Source organism: Dermochelys coriacea, chromosome 15 (genome assembly GCF_009764565.3).
Source record: "Dermochelys coriacea isolate rDerCor1 chromosome 15, rDerCor1.pri.v4, whole genome shotgun sequence".
Lineage (NCBI taxonomy): Eukaryota > Metazoa > Chordata > Testudines > Dermochelyidae > Dermochelys > Dermochelys coriacea.
The window spans coordinates 11,485,324-11,502,274 of NC_050082.1; the positions used below are offsets into that span (position 1 = coordinate 11,485,324).

General features: G+C 44.2%; 1 protein-coding gene across 1 annotated transcript in view; it reads right to left on the reverse strand.

Moving 5' to 3' along the window:
- Nucleotides 1-585: 585 nt before the first annotated feature.
- The window catches only part of RSPH14 (radial spoke head 14 homolog), a 195,845-nt gene continuing 179,479 nt past the window's right edge, over nucleotides 586-16,951 (reverse strand). The window contains exons 4-6 of the mRNA XM_038373917.2: nucleotides 16,570-16,795; nucleotides 7,332-7,468; nucleotides 586-6,175 (exon numbers count right to left, since the gene is read on the reverse strand). Of these exons, the coding sequence (XP_038229845.1) occupies nucleotides 5,937-6,175; nucleotides 7,332-7,468; nucleotides 16,570-16,795 (602 nt within the window). The 3' untranslated portion in view covers nucleotides 586-5,936. The remainder of the gene's footprint in view (nucleotides 6,176-7,331; nucleotides 7,469-16,569; nucleotides 16,796-16,951) is intronic.

Consider the following 16,951-nt stretch of genomic DNA (forward strand, 5'->3'; position numbering starts at 1 on the left):
TGCTAAGACTTTCTGTCCATAAATTCATTAGCCCTGGGATGTGTACAGCTGAGAGGGTGATCCGCTGCACTGGTTCCAAAGGTGGATTATGTCTTCAGACAAAGCGGGAAATCTCACTCCTCCTTGCTTATTTATATAGTAGATGGTGGTCATGTTGATTGACCTGACATGGAAAAGTATGAACAGAATGATGGTGTGACGGGTTACTCCTCCCCCTGCCCCTTCCTGGGTGCCACCTGATGTACTGACATACCACTGAGCCCACCTGTTCCACCAGCCTGGGCTCCCTTACACTGTCCTGCTGATCCAGGTCCTCAAGCCTCCTCCAGCACACTCACAGGTAGGGACACACCCAACTGCAGAAAGACACAGACGCTGAAATCAGCTCTGCATGGGAAAACTCAGCTAGGGAATTGCCCAGCACTCAACTGGACCCCCTCTAGAGTGTAAACCCAAAATTGTATCATCTTGCGCTGCATAGAGAACTGTACAGTGTAAGATAATAAAATTTGCTCCCTCCCTCAATGTGGAGGAAGATATGCACAGCCTTTTGCCCCCCAATTATGAATTCTACAAACTGGTTTCAGAGAAAACAAAAACTAGTTTATTAACTACAAAAAATAGATTTCAAGTGATTATAAGGGTTAGCAAACAGATCAAAGCAGATTACCCAGCAAATGAAACAAACACGCAAGCTAAGCTTAATACTAAAGAAACAGTTACAAGTAGTAATTTCTCACCCTAAATGTTGTTTTTAGACAGATTGCAGAGGTTCTTGCAGGCAAGTTGCTGTTGCTTGCAGCTTAAAACTCCAGGTATTTCTTTCACAGGCCAGACACCTTTTCACCCTGGGCTCAGCTCTTTCCCCACCCCGCCTTGTCTTTATTTCTTAGATGTTCACAGCAGTCATCCTGGATGGGGATTCAGTGAAGAACAAATGCTCATTATGTCACTCTCCTGCCTTAAATAGGTTTTACATATGGCGGGAATCCTTTGTTTTCCAGTGTAATCCCTTCCCATCCCCCCCAGTGGAAAAATACTGGTATTCTATCATGGAGTCCAGTACCAGGTGACATGATCACATGACCCTGTAGTGTCAAAGCAGCCATGAGTCAAAGGCTGTTTGTAGCATCCCAGGAAGGTGGGAGATTAGCATCTTCAAAGATCTGTTGTTCTCCCTAATGGTCCATTGACTGGTCCCCAGCTAGTCAGCCAGACTGATTGCATTCCCCAGGTGCAAACACTTTTGTAGTACAGATGTATAGTCAATATTCCTAACTTTAGATAAAAAACAATACATGCATACAAATAGGATGATCATATATAGTAAATCATAACCTTTCCAATATCTCACAAGACTCATCTTGCATAAAATTCATCCTAGATATGCTATAATCATATTATAACAATATTTCTATGAAGAATATGGGGCATAGTGTCAGAGATGGGCAGGAATGTCTTGCATGCTTTGAGAACTGCTCAAAGCCTAAGTAGGTTGATACGTAGTCTGGATTCCTGTGGGGACCAGAAACCTCAAGCTGTCTGGCCATTGAGATGCCTCTCTACTAGCATGGGGGTATCTATAATAAGAGTCTTTGTAGGTGGAATGGGAACAAAAGGGACCCCCACACCTACTGTCTTTCTTTTCCCACTATGTGAGCAATGTCAGTATGCCTTGAGGAAGAGAGAGCTTCTTGTCTAGAGAGTTCCTTCTTGGGACATAGACTGCCCATAACCAGATACGAAGACATCACAGATGCAGAAGTGACACAGGAGAACACTATCATGTGGCCTAACAGAACCAAGCAGACCAGGCTGTAGGAGGAGGGCTAAGATGAAGCTGGCTGATGAGATCCTTCATGGCTAGGAATCAGTCCAGAGGTAAGTAGGCCCTTGCTGTGACTAAAGTTCAGGTCTTCTCTAATGAACTGTATGGTTTTCAAGGGTGTTAATATGGACTTGTCTAAATTGACTTGAAATCCTAGGGAATGAAGGAATTGAAGTGTGGCTGTGGTAATTGCCTATATCTTTTGGTAGTACCGTGAGCAGCCAGTTGTTTAGGTAAGGAAATCTCAATCTCCCTTATCTGCGGTCACCACCACAAAAACTTTTGTACATACCGTTGGGGTCACTGAGACCAAAAGGGAGTACCACTGTATTAAAAGTGCTTCTGGCCCACTGCAAAGCACAGAGACCTTTTGTAAGTGTGCTGAAGGTCCAAATGAAAATGTGTCCCCTTCAAATCAAGGGTCGTAAACCAGTCAACTGAGGTGAGGGAGGGTATGATAGAGGCCAAGGTGGTCATTCTGAAGTTTGTGTGATATAAAGACATTCAACTGCTAAGGTCCAGAATGGGTCTCTGACATTTGTTCTTTTCTGGAGTGAAGAAGTACCTTGAGCAAAAGTCTTTTGCCTATGTGAGATTGTTGGATGGACTCTTGCCTCCAACTGAAGAAGGGAGACCGCCCCTTGTTTGAGAATCCTCTTGTGAGAGGAGTCCCTGAAAAGGGATGGGGAGGTGAGGTTTTTTTGGGGGGAAGCAATTCTAGAGTATAGTCTTTTGATATAATATTCAGGATCCATTTGTTATGATGGTACACCACATTGGAGAAAAAATGGGCCAGGTGGCCCCCAAAGAGGATGGTAGCAGGTGTTAGAGACTGACTGTGGAGTCTTGGGCACCATATCAAAACACCTTCCTAGGAGGTGGATGACACTGAGAAGTGGAGGGCAGCAATGTTCCCTCTAATTTTTTCCATTAATGTGCAGAATGAATTTTGTTGGGTACCAATATCGAGATAATGTGTGGCTGTCCGCCACCAGTAAAAACAAAAAACCTAGATATAATATATATATTTTTAAAAGTTACCATAGGGATAATTACTCCAGCCAGGACAGGTTAGGCATTTTAGAACTCACTACTCAAAGAATTAAATTTAAGCATAAGAGAGAATAACAAATTATTAAATGCATAGACCAGTCAAAAAACTCAAATAACAGCACTTTGAAAGAATAAAATTACACAGAATATATGTGCATTGCAGGAAGTATCAAGAAGCAACAACAACAACAGTACAAGTATGCGTTAGGAGGTGAGTGTGAAAGACTGTGTGTGTGTGTGAGAGAGAGAGACAGACAGACAGACAGACACACTGTGTGTGTGTGTGTGAGAGAGACATGCGTTGCCCCTTTAAATATGTTGCCCTTTTAAGTATATCGGCACTCAAAGCAGATACAGCAGCAGCCACCAGCAAGCTTCCTCATCCCACTCCTGAGCACTGTCACGTCCCCCTCATCTGCAGAGATGGGGTACAGGGGCAGGGGGAGAGGACACCCTGACATCAGCGCCCCCCCATAGCTTTGCACAGTAAGCAGGAGGCTCCCAGGAGCAGCTGCAAGGCAGAGGGCAGGAGCAGCGGAGCTGTGGAGGGAGGGGCACCTGAAGTGTGTGGCAGTTGATAGCCTGCTGCGCGGCCACACTGCCACACAGCTTAGAGAGAATTTAGGAGGGCAGTGGTGCTGGGTGTCTACTCCATTGCATCTGCCCTCTGATGGAAAAAGGATGGAGACAATGAATGATGATGAAGTGGAGGAATCCTAGAATACTTTCTCCTGGGTGCCAGAGTAAAAATACCTTAAGAGCAGAGGGTAGCACAAGTGTCTTTGAGGGTATGCAGCAACTCCTCAGTCTTGTCACTAAATAAGTTGGTAGTCTCAAATAGGAGGTTCTCAATTGTGGCTTGGATCCCTTTGGGGAAACTAGAGGCCTGTAGCCATGAATCACTTCTCATGACTATCAAAGTAGTCCTAGAGTGTGCCGCTGTCAGCCACATCAAGGGACACCTGGAGGGAAGTTTGTGCAACTAGTTTTCTTTCATCCAGGATGTCATGGAACTGAGGTCCACATTCTTGAGGGAGCTTGTTCACAAATTCTGATAGTTTATTGTAATGTAAAAAGTCATATTTGGACATTAAAGCATGTTAGTTTGCTACCCGGAATGCTAAGCTAGCCAAGAAAAACAGCTTCTTTCCAAAGATGTCTAGTTGCATGGTATCTCTATCCAGGAGAGTGGACTTGGGCTGATATAGCCAACTTGTTTCTGTAACTGTGTGCATCACCAGGGAATTGGGATTAAGGAGGGAAAAATTCCACTCCCTTGGGGTGCGGGGGAGAGAAGTAATGCTTCTCAGCCTGCTTTGGGGCTGGGGGCTCAGATGCAAACATATGCCAGACTGAACTGGGAGATTTCATGATAGCCTCATTAATCATGAGTGCCATTTTAAAAAGAGCTGTAGCCTGAAATATGTCTAGGAGCTTAAGGGTTTCATTCTGGACCTCCTCCAGAGGAGTCTGGAGAGTGCTGCAATTCTCCTGAGAAGGCCTGCTACTGGTTACAATCATCTGGATGTGAGGGAGAGACTGGTGATACTGACTTGTCTGGAGAGCAGGTGGTGCTGGTTGATCCTCCTCCATCAGCTGCTCCCATGGAGATTACTACTTTGCTTTGCTGGGTGAGGAACTCAGGAACCTCATACTCAGATGCCTGGAAGCATGGATCCCAGGAGCTCGATTAAATCCACTATGATGGATCATAGTGGAAGAGAGGTGATCCCCATGCTTGATACCATTGGTCCCTGGTCCAGAATCACTTTTGACAAGGCAGGGAAGTGGAGTTGATCTGGAAGCCATGTAATGAGTGATAGTCCTCTGTCGGCTAGCTGAAGGGAGTGATAGTACTGACTCATATTTGTCTGATAGGTCTCCTTGTGTTCCATCACTGGGGCTGGGGGTACCATGGGACCTGTTTCTCTCAGAGATGGATAGGAAAGAGATGGAGGCTGAGCCTCCAGCTCCCAGCAAGGCCCTGTTACTGGCAAATGTTGCCTCAATCGAGTGGGGACCTCCCACAACAGTGTTGGTGCCACAAAAACTATGAACTCTAGAGCTGCATAGATAGCCACGTCCTCCAGGAGAGTGTATCAAGGACCCACATGGGGTGAACTGCCCAGTGTCCTGGGCTTTGTCAGGACTGTCGATGCCCTCTTAGAGATGGAAAGTCTGCGTATGGACAATTCCATTGGACCATGGACTATCTGTGATGTTTGTACTGAATTAGGGCTTTATCAGCTGAATAATGTCCAGTTAGGTGTACCTATGTAACCTGCCTTCCTCCCCCCTTCAGAAAATGGACTGAACTATCAAGAAAGGGTTAGGTTTCATCAAAATACATCATGGAGATCCTGGAAGACATGGAGCCTTCAGAAGATACATAGTACCATAGTGGATGGTAGTCTCCACTCAAGAGATGTCACAGAAAAATCACCTGGAGAAGCATAAGCAATCAAAGAGCTTCAGGTTTGGGCAGCCCCTGCAGAAGATGCTAGGGGGCTCCGAAGGTGTGACATCTCTTTCAGGGAATGTTAGGATGCTCCAAGATAGGTTGATTCCCTTTGGCTTATGCCCAGGAGCTCAATGAGACGGCATGAGTGGTTTGTTTCCTTTACAAAATGTTACTGAGCTCTAGGAAAAATGAACCCCTGAGTGGGTTTTAAAGTTCTAGAATTTGAGGGATGGCAACATTTGCATGCCATTCACTTTGGTGCCTTGAAGAAGGACAGAGAAGGTACAGTGTGGGATGTAACCCCCAGCTATAGTACCTTCACTTATCATAGGTAAAAGATAGTTACACAGAATGGCCATACTGGAGTAATAAAGTAAATATTTCAGGGACTCCCTGTTCCCTATTCTAACCCCAAGACCACACTGTTCCCTATAGATTTCTATGGGCAGAAATACTGAGGAGCAGTTGTAGGTGAATTAAAACTCCTGATGTGCTAAAATAGGTCGGGATTTAATACAGAACATTTGAGAAAAAGTCTGTCACACAATGTGCAGGGGTTTTGCTGCTATTTTATTGCTTCATGATGCTCTGGGTTTAAGGTTTCCATTCAATGACTTTGATGGCAATTTTTGCTGCTCTTCTTACAGCCTCGTTGGAGTCATTCAACTGCCCTCGAAAGAGGTCCACATGGTTCAGTAGTGTCTTGCGACCCTCAGGTGCCTCTGACAGCATGGTTAGGGCTTTGATTGCATTCAAGCGTACTTTGCTGGTTTTATCATCGACCAGCTTCAGTAAAGATGGAATGGCATCTGCACTAAGAGCTGCAAATTTCCCTGAGCAAGAAATAATTAGACTTAAAATTTGTTATCGACTAGAATCAAATAATCACTTAACAAGCCTGAACCTGTTAATAAACAACCGTGACTACACACTACAAAGGGATTGAGCTCTATCTCCAGCTCTGGTTCTAGATTTTGAACACTTCAGTGTTTGGTAGTGCTGACAGTTGTGGGTTTTGATTCAGCCCATATCTATTAGAGACCTCAATAAACCTCCATTTTTTTATTCTTAGGAGAGCAATCCCACTACTTTAGTTAACTCCCCCTACTTTCCACATTTTATTTATTTTACTTTGAAAAGAATCACTTCGATCTCAAGAGACACCAAATGATAAGAAAAAATGTCTCAGGGCAAATGTCTTCAGGAACACCCTACATTCTTTTCTTTTCTAAGACAGTCTAAGTAAATACTTAGATCCACTCCTGTGTCATCTTCCAGAGCAAGGGGGGCATTTGCAATGGTAGGCAGAGGAGGATTGAAACACAATTACTGTTATTAAGGATTCTTGTATGTCCATTTACACATTCAGCACACTGAAAAGTTACCCATTCGTGTTTTCAAAGTCATGCATCTGACTTTGATGAGAACTTCTGCACCTCTCCAATTTCCACTCCCCCTGGGTTGTTGGGGGAAACAGTACCTTTTAAACACACACAAAACTACAGGAAAGTAATGGAAAACATAGGCACTCCTGCTCTCAGCTAAGGATTGCAGGTTCAGAGCATTCCCAGGCAGTTGCTGATTGTGGGACTCTGACCTGAACTTAAGACTTCGTCCCCTCCCTAATAGCATCTTTGAGGGAGGGTGGCGTTATAACCATTACTTGACCTCTGCCAGAATGAATCTTTCCGAGGCACAAGTAAGTCTGACATACATTTCCCTGAGCCAGTGGAGGTGGATCAAACCAACTATATTGCAATACCTAGACACTATGGGTGAACAAAGTAGCTGAGGGACAGACCTAATGAAATGTCCTGTTTTTGCTAGTTTCTGCAACAACTTTAGCATTATCTAACCTAGATTTTTTTAAATTTATCTTGGAAAGTTATAAAATAAAACTGTCAGCTGATCAAATGGCACTAGTCTGATAGCTGAATGAAGAATCCTCTGCTTTACAGGAAGTATCCCAGCAGGAGCTGCTTCTCTCACCTTGGGTCGTAATGGTGGCATTCATCAGTGCTCCTGCTGCATTGGCTTGGACCTCAGGATCTGAATCCTCCAACAGACTGACCAGCACTGGGATAACCTCTTCATCCCACATGACATTTTTTCCTTCCAGAGAGACACTGAGGAAGAGAGAAGGTTAACATGCTTTCTTGAACCTATGTGAACAATAATAATGTGAATAATAGAATCATAGAATATCAGGGTTAGAAGGGACCTCAGGAGGTCATCTAGTCCAACCCCCTGCTCAAAGCAGGACCAATCCCCAACTAATCATCCCAGTCAGAGCTTTGTCAAGCCTGACCTTAACTTCTAAGGAAGGAAATTCCACCACCTCCCTAGGTAACGCATTCCAGTATTTCACCACCCTCCTAGTGAAAAAGTTTTTTCCTAATATCCAACCTAAACCTCTCCCACTGCAACTTGAGACCATTACTCCTTGTTCTGTCATCTGTTCCCACTGAGACCAGTCTAGATCCATCCTCTTTGGAACCCCCTTTCAGGTAGTTGAAAGCAGCTATCAAATCCCCTTCATTCTTCTCTTCTGCAGACTAAATAATCCCAGTTCCCTCAGCCTCTCTCCTCATAAGTCATGTGTTCCAGTCCCCTAATCATTTTTGTTGCCCTCCGCTGGACTCTTTCCAGTTTTTCCACATCCTTCTTGTAGTGTGGGGCCCAAAACTGGACACAGTACTCCAGACGAGGCCTCACCAATGTCAAATAGAGGTGAACGATCATGTCCCTCAATCTGCTGGCAATGCCCCTGCTTATATAGCCCAAAATGCCATTGGCCTTCTTGGCAACAACGGCACACTGGTGACTTATATCCAGCTTCTTGTCCATGGTAACCCCTAGGTCCTTTTCTGCAGAACTGCTGCCTAGCCATTCGGTCCCTAGTCTGTAGAGGTGCATGGGATTCTTCCGTCCTAAGTACAGGACTTTGCATTGTCCTTGTTGAACCTCATCAGATTTCTTTTGGCCCAGTTCTCTAATTTGTCTAGGGCCCTCTGTATCCTATCCCTACTCTCCAGCGTATCTACCTCTCCTCCCAGTTTAGTGTCATCTGCAAACTTGCTGAGGGTGCAATCCACACCATCCTCCAGATCATGAATGAAGATTTTGAACAAAACCGGTCCGAGGACCTACACTTGGGGCACTCCATTTGATACCGGCTGCTAACTAGACATGGAGCCATTGATCACTACCCATTGAGCCCGACAATCTAGCCAACTTTCTATCCATGTTATAGTCCATTCATCCAGCTCATACTTCTTTAACTTACTGGCAAGAATACTGTGGGAGACAATGTCAAAAGCTTTGCTAAAGTCAAGGAACAGCACATCCACTGCTTTCCCCTCATCCACAGAGCCAGTTATCTCATCATAGAAGGCAATTAGATTAGTCAGGCATGACTTGCCTTTGGTGAATCCATGCGGACTGTTCCTGATCACTTTCTTCTCCTCTAAGTGCTTCAGAATTGATTCCTTGAGGACCTGCTCCATGATTTTTCCAGGAACTGAGGTGAGGCTGACTGGCCTGTAGTTTCCAGGATCCTCCTTCTTCCCTTTTTTGAAAATGGGCATTACATTAGCATTTTTCCAGTTGTCCAGGACCTCCCCCGATCACCAGAAGTTTTCAAAGATAATGGCCAATGGCTCTGCAATCACATCTGCCATCTCCTTTAGCACTCTCGGACGCAGTGCATCCGGCCCCATGGACTTGTGCTCGTCCAGCTTTTCTAAATTGTCCCGAGCCACTTCTTTCTTCACAGAGGGCTGGTCACCTCCTCCCCATGCTGTGCTGCCCAGTGCAGCAGTCTGGGAGCTGACCTTGTTCGTGAAGGCCGAGGCAAAAGAAGCATTGACTACATTTGCTTTTTCCACATTCTCTGTCACTAGGTTGCCTCCCTCATTCAGTAAGCGGCCCACACTTTCCTTGACTTTCTTCTTGTTGCTAACATACCTGAAGAAACCCTTCTTGTTACTCTTAACATCTCTTGCTAGCTGTAACTCCAGGTGTGATTTGGCCTTCCTGATTTCACTCCTGCATCCCCAAGCAATATTTTTATACTCTTCCCTGAACAGTTTATATCCATCCATGACAGTACTCCAGTCATGTGAGTTGTACATGTACATGTACATTTTTCCAGTCTTCCACTTCTTGTAAGCTTCTTTTTTGTGTTTAAGATTAGCAAGGATTTCACTGTTAAGCCAAGCTGGTCGCCTGCCATATTTACTGTTCTTTCTACACATCAGGATGGTTTGTCCCTTTAACCTCAATAAGGATTCTTTAAAATACAGCCAGCTCTCCTGGACTCCTTTCCCCCTCATGTTATTCTCCCAGGGAATCCTGCCCATCAGTTCCCTGAGGTTGTCAAAGTCTGCTTTTCTGCAGTCCAGGGTCCGTATTCTGCTGCTCTCCTTTCCTCCCTGTGTCAGGATCCTGAACTCGACCATCTCATGGTCACTGCCTCCCAGGTTCCCATCCACTCTTGCTTCCCCTCCTAATTCTTCCTGGTTTGTGAGCAGCAGGTCAAGAAGAGCTCTGCCCCTAGTTGGTTCCTCCAGCACTTGCACCAGGAAATTGTTCCCTACCCTTTCCAAAAATTTCCTGGATTATCTGTGCATCACTGTATTGCTCTCCCAGCAGATATCAGGGTGAATGAAGTCTCCTATAAGAACCAGGGCCTGTGATCTAGTAATTTCTGTGAGTTGCCGGAAGAAAGCCTCGTCCACCTCATCCCCCTGGTCCCGTGGTCTATAGCAGACTTCCACCATGACATCATCCTTGTTGCTCACACTTCTAAACTTAATCCAGAGACACTCAGGTTTTTCTGCAGTTTCATACTGGAGCTCTGAGCAGTCATACTGCTCTCTTGCATACAATGCAACTCCCCACCTTTTCTGCCCTGCCTGTCCTTCCTGAACAGTTTATATCCATCCATGACAGTACTCCAGTCATGTGAGTTGTACATGTACAACTGACTACAGCCTTCAGTCATGTGAGTTGTACATGTACAACTGACTACAGTCTCCTACCATTTCCCCCCTTCATTTCATAACAAGAATGCTGATGCAGAATTCTCTTCTGTTCTGTTTGGAGCCAGATTATTCTGAATGTTAGAGGGCACTTTAAACGCCCATGCTAGAGCTACAAACCGGACAGGGGAGAGGTCAGTTCATGGCAGAGTGGTTAGTGTTGAAACTACATGCTCAATGCATAGGAGAGATAGGAAGTATGGCAAGAGACCACCCTGGCTTAACCAGGAAATCTTCAATGATCTGAAACTCAAAAAAGAGTCCGACATAAAGTGAAAATTAGGTCAAATTACAAAGGATGAATATAAACAAATTACACAAGTAGGTAGGGACAAAATTAGGAAGGCCAAGGCACAAAACAAGAATAAACTAGCTAGAGAGATAAAGGGTAACAAGAAAACATTCTACAAATATATTAGAAGCAAAAGGAAGACCAAGAACAGAATAGTCTCGTTACGCAATTGGGGGGGAGGGAACAATAACAGAAAATGTGGAAATGGCAGAAGTGTTAAATGACTTTTTTTGTTTCAGTTATCACTAAAAAGGTTGGTAGTGACTGGACATCTAACATAGTAAATGCCAATGAAAATGAGTAGGATCAGAGGCTAAAATAAGTCACCAGGGCCTGATGAAATGCATCCTAGAATACTCAAGGAGTTGACTGAGGAGATATCTGAGCCATTAGCAATTATCTTTGAACAGTCATGAAAGATGGGAAAGATTCCAGAAGACTGGAAAAGGGCAAATATAGTGCCAATCTATAAAAAGGGAAATAAGGACAACCTGGGGAATTAAAGACTAGTCAGGTTAACTTCTGTACCCGGAAAGATCATGGAGCAAATAATTAAGCAATTTGCAAATATCTAGAAGATAATAAGGTGATAAGTAACAGTCAGCATGGATTTGTCAAGAACAAATTGTGTCAAACCAACCTGATAACTTTTTTTGACAGGATAACAAGCCTTGTGGGGAAGCAGTAGACGTTGTAGATCTTGATGTTAGTGAAGCTTTTAATATTGTCTCACATGACCTTCTCATAAACAAACTAGGGAAATGCAACCTAGATGGAGCTACTTTTAGATGGATGCATAACTGGTTGGAAAACTGCTCCCAGAGAGTAGTTATCAGTGGTTCACAGTCAAGCTACAAGGGCATATCAAGTGGGGTCCCTCAAGGATCCATTCTGGGTCCAGTTCTGTTCAATATCTTCATCAGTGATTTAGAGAATGGCATAAAGCAGTGGTCTCAAACTCAATTTACCTTAGGGCCAGTACCAGTCCTCAAATCCTCTGAGCAGGCCAATAATGTCACTGAAGATGGTGTTCACACTACCTCCCAGCCCGTTTCCCACCCTTTTTCCGCGCTCCCTTGGCCTCATATGCTGCCCTGGCTGACTCTGCCCGGCGACTAGTGACGCTACCTCCATGGCTGACTCTGCCCAACACCTAGTGATGGTATCTCTATTCCTCTCCCCCAGCCAATTGGGAGCTGTGGGGGGCAGCGTTTGTAGCAAGCACTGTGGCTGCATGGGTCTGTCCTCTGTGGTTCTGCCAGTGATAGCAGGGATAGGGAACTGCTTGCAGAGAGCGGAGCTGACTGAGGTGAACGACACATTGCCGAATGCAACCCCTGGGAGGGTCCCAGGAGCAGCAGGATGGAGCAACACTGGGGTAGGGGCATGTAAATCTCTCCAGTCCGCTCCCCTTCTGCTCCCTGACCCCACCAGCAGCCATGAGGGCCAGATGAAAGAACTTTTTAAAAAGTTTCTGTGGGCCGCAATGGGGAGGTTCTTGGGCCACACATGGCCCGTGGGCTGAGACTTTGAGACCCCTGGCATAGAGATACATTTATAAAGTTTGCAGACGGGGTTGCAAGTGCTTTGTCAGATAGGATTAAAATTCAAAATGATCTCGAGAAATGGTCTGAAGTAAATAGGATGACATTCAATAAAGATAAATGCAAAGTACTCCACTTAGGAAGGAGTAATCAGTTGCACACACAAAAAATGGGAAATGACTGCCTAGGATGGAGTACTGTGGACAGGGATCAGCGGGTCATAGTGGATCACAAGCTAAATATGAGTGAACAGTGTTACGTTACTGAAAAAAAAAGCAGACATCATTCTGGGATGCAATAGCAGGAATGTTGTAAGCAAGACATGAGAAGTAATGCTTCAGCTCTACTCTAGGCTGATTAGGCCTCAGCTGGAGTATTGTGTCCAGTTCTGGGCCCCACATTTCAGGAAAGATGTGGACAAACTGGAGAAAGTCCAGAGAAGAGCAACAAAAATTATTACAGGTCTAGAAAACATGATCTATGAGGGGAGATTGAAAACATTGGGTCTGGAGAAGAGAAGGGGGCGGGGGGGGGGCTATAACAGTTTAAGTACATAAAAGGTTGTTAAAAGGAGGAGGGGGAAAAATCCTCCTTAACCTCTGAGGATAGGACAAGAAGGAATGAGCTTAAATTGCAAAAAGGGCTGTTAAGGCTGGACATTAGGAAAAGCTTCCTAACTGTCAGGGTGGTTAAGCACTGGAATAAATTGCCTTGGGAAGTTGTAGAATCTCCGTCATTGGATTTTTTTAAGAGCAGATTAGACAAACATCTGTCAGAGATAGTCTAGATAATACTTAGTCCTGCCATGAATGCAGGGCACTGGAGTAGATGACCTCTTGAGGTCCCTTCCAGTCCTATGATTCTATACAATACCTCAGTACTCATTGAGGTATTTTAGTGATACTGGCCGTGAGCACTGGGGTTGAGTGCCTAGTATTTCCACAGCTATTTGCCTTTAAAAGCCAGAAACCAAGTGCTCATATTAGCTAATACTCTAAATCTTAAATGTGGTGCCTCACAAATAACTATGGTGATCAGACATCCCGATTTTCTAGGGACAGTCCCGATTTTTGGGTCTTTTTCTTATATAGGCTCCTATTACCCCCTCACCCCCTGTCCTGATTTTTTACACTTGCTATCTGGTCACCCTACAAATAACATAAAATACAAGGTTTCAGAGTAGCAGCCGTGTTAGTCTGTATTCGCAAAAAGAAAAGGAGTACTTGTAGCACCTTAGAGACTAACAAATTTATTAGAGCATAAGCTTTCGTGAGCTACAGCTCACTTCATCGGATGCATTTGGTGGAAAAAACAGAGGAGAGATTTATATACACACACACAGAGAACATGAAACAATGGGTTTATCATACACACTGTAAGGAGAGTGATCACTTAAGATAAGCCACCACCAGCAGCAGGGGGGGGAAAGGAGGAAAACCTTTCATGGTGACAAGAAAGGTAGGCTAATTCCAGCAGTTAACAAGAATATCAGAGGAACAGTGGGGGGTGGGGTGGGAGGGAGAAATACCATGGGGAAATAGTTTTACTTTGTGTAATGACTCATCCATTCCCAGTCTCTATTCAAGCCTAAATTAATTGTATCCAGTTTGCAAATTAATTCCAATTCAGCAGTCTCTCGTTGGAGTCTGTTTTTGAAGCTTTTTTGTTGAAGTATAGCCACTCTTAGGTCTGTGATCGAGTGACCGGAGAGATTGAAGTGTTCTCCAACTGGTTTTTGAATGTTATAATTCTTGACGTCTGATTTGTGTCCATTCATTCTTTTACGTAGAGATTGTCCAGTTTGGCCAATGTACATGGCAGAGGGGCATTGCTGGCACATGATGGCATATATCACATTGGTAGATGCGCAGGTGAACGAGCCTCTGATAGTGTGGCTGATGTGATTAGGCCCTATGATGGTATCCCCTGAATAGATATGTGGACAGAGTTGGCAACGGGCTTTGTTGCAAGGATAGGTTCCTGGGTTAGTGGTTCTGTTGTGTGGTGTGTGGTTGCTGGTGAGTATTTGCTTCAGATTGGGGGGCTGTCTGTAAGCAAGGACTGGTCTGTCTCCCAAGATCTGTGAGAGTGATGGGTTGTCCTTCAGGATAGGTTGTAGATCCTTGACGATGCGTTGGAGAGGTTTTAGTTGGGGGCTGAAGGTGATGGCTAGTGGCGTTCTGTTGTTTTCTTTGTTGGGCCTGTCTGTCTCTGTCTGGGTTTGTCTCTGTCTGAGGGGTTGGAGCAAATGCGGTTATATCGTAGCGCTTGGCTGTAGACAATGGATCGTAAAACACCTACAAGATCTCTATCATGCATTCCTACAACTACAATACCCACCTGCTGAAGTGAAGAAACAGATTGACAGAGCCAGAAGAGTACCCAGAAGTCACCTACTACAGGACAGGCCCAACAAAGAAAACAACAGAACGCCACTAGCCATCACCTTCAGCCCCCAACTAAAACCTCTCCAACGCATCATCAAGGATCTACAACCTATCCTGAAGGACGACCCATCACTCTCACAGATCTTGGGAGACAGACCAGTCCTTGCTTACAGACAGCCCCCCAATCTGAAGCAAATACTCACCAGCAACCACACACCACACAACAGAACCACTAACCCAGGAACCTATCCTTGCAACAAAGCCCGTTGCCAACTCTGTCCACATATCTATTCAGGGGATACCATCATAGGGCCTAATCACATCAGCCACACTATCAGAGGCTCGTTCACCTGCGCATCTACCAATGTGATATATGCCATCATGTGCCAGCAATGCCCCTCTGCCATGTACATTGGCCAAACTGGACAGTCTCTACGTAAAAGAATGAATGGACACAAATCAGACGTCAAGAATTATAACATTCAAAAACCAGTTGGAGAACACTTCAATCTCTCTGGTCACTTGATCACAGACCTAAGAGTGGCTATACTTCAACAAAAAAGCTTCAAAAACAGACTCCAATGAGAGACTGCTGAATTGGAATTAATTTGCAAACTGGATACAATTAACTTAGGCTTGAATAGAGACTGGGAATGGATGAGTCATTACACAAAGTAAAACTATTTCCCCATGGTATTTCTCCCTCCCACCCCACCCCCCACTGTTCCTCTGATATTCTTGTTAACTGCTGGAATTAGCCTACCTTGCTTGTCACCATGAAAGGTTTTCCTCCTTCCCCCCCCTGCTGCTGGTGATGGCTTATCTTAAGTGATCACTCTCCTTACAGTGTGTATGATAAACCCATTGTTTCATGTTCTCTGTGTGTGTGTGTATATAAATCTCTCCTCTGTTTTTTCCACCAAATGCATCTGATGAAGTGAGCTGTAGCTCACGAAAGCTTATGCTCTAATAAATTTGTTAGTCTCTAAGGTGCCACAAGTACTCCTTTTCTTTTTATAAAATACAAGGTCCTTGCCTTGATGCAGGCTTGTAGTTGAACTCTTGGGTTTGATTCACTAAAAACTCTTATTGGTGCACTCTGTGGATGATGAATTTAAGTCTTAAATGAAGAGCCACAGGATGAACCTGAGTGCACAGATCTCATTTGTTTAAGATCTGCCGTATTGTAGCTCCCTATTCAGCATTTGTTTGGGCTGAACGAAGCATGGTAGTTTTCATAAACAATGATGCCATTTCCATGGAAGATTATTATATTGAACTGTATTACATCATAGTGACCAACTGTGTTATCCTTCACTGTATTGCAGTGTTCTATTAACAACAACTTGCATTTATATTGTATATTTTACTCCAAGGATTGTGAAATGCTTTACCAACTTAACAAACTGATATACAAAGTATACACAGGGATGTTTTATCCATTGAAATGCAGCTACTCTAGGATGAAATACAGCAACTATTTAACAGTACATAATAAGAAATATGACAAAGTTCATAACAGGAAATGAAGAATGCTGTATCCAAATGAAAATTTAGGTAGGCAAAAATAATTAGTTTATTTTAACATTCCTCCTCTTGCAAAATTATTATGGGATCGATCCTGTGATCATAAATTATCAGGATTTTGGTTCTACACTGTCTCATATACAAAATGGTACTTCCAGCAGTGCTGCAGTACTTAGCACCATACAGGGGCATTAGTTCACTACTAACATAGCCGGCAGGTGTGGGGGGTGGAGGGGAAAGAGTGCCATCTACTGAATCGCCAACACCAGAGCAGCTAAGTCCATGTACACATCTAGCCTGATGTTACGTTGCAATGTGAGATGTGACAAGTTTAAAATGTAAGGTGGTACAACTGCAAACTAGTGCATGGGACTCAATCAGTAGACAGATATTGTCTTGGAACAACCCATGTGCATAGTTCTTTCTTTCCGTTACCTAATTCCCAAAAGGGCACGGGCAGCTTTGCTCCTGATGGCCACTGATGGATGAGTGAGCTTTTCCTTCAGAATGGGAACAGCGCCTGTTGCTAGAGCTTCAAAAGTCTCTACACATAGGCAGCCAGAGAGCGTGTCCAGTATCAACTCTTGGATTTCATCCAGCTCAGTTTTCAGTTTAAGAACAAGTGAAGAAATCAAATTGCTTTCCACTATGCCAACAGCACCTGCAGGCGGAGACAGAAAGGAAACTTGGACTGAAAGTGCTAAGGCATTTAATGCTTCAATCAACATTCTGAAATTTACTACCATGATGAAAATGTACCCAGATATTTTTGTCCCTACAATAGTGTGGTGTTGAGAGAGATGGAGACTGTTTCAGA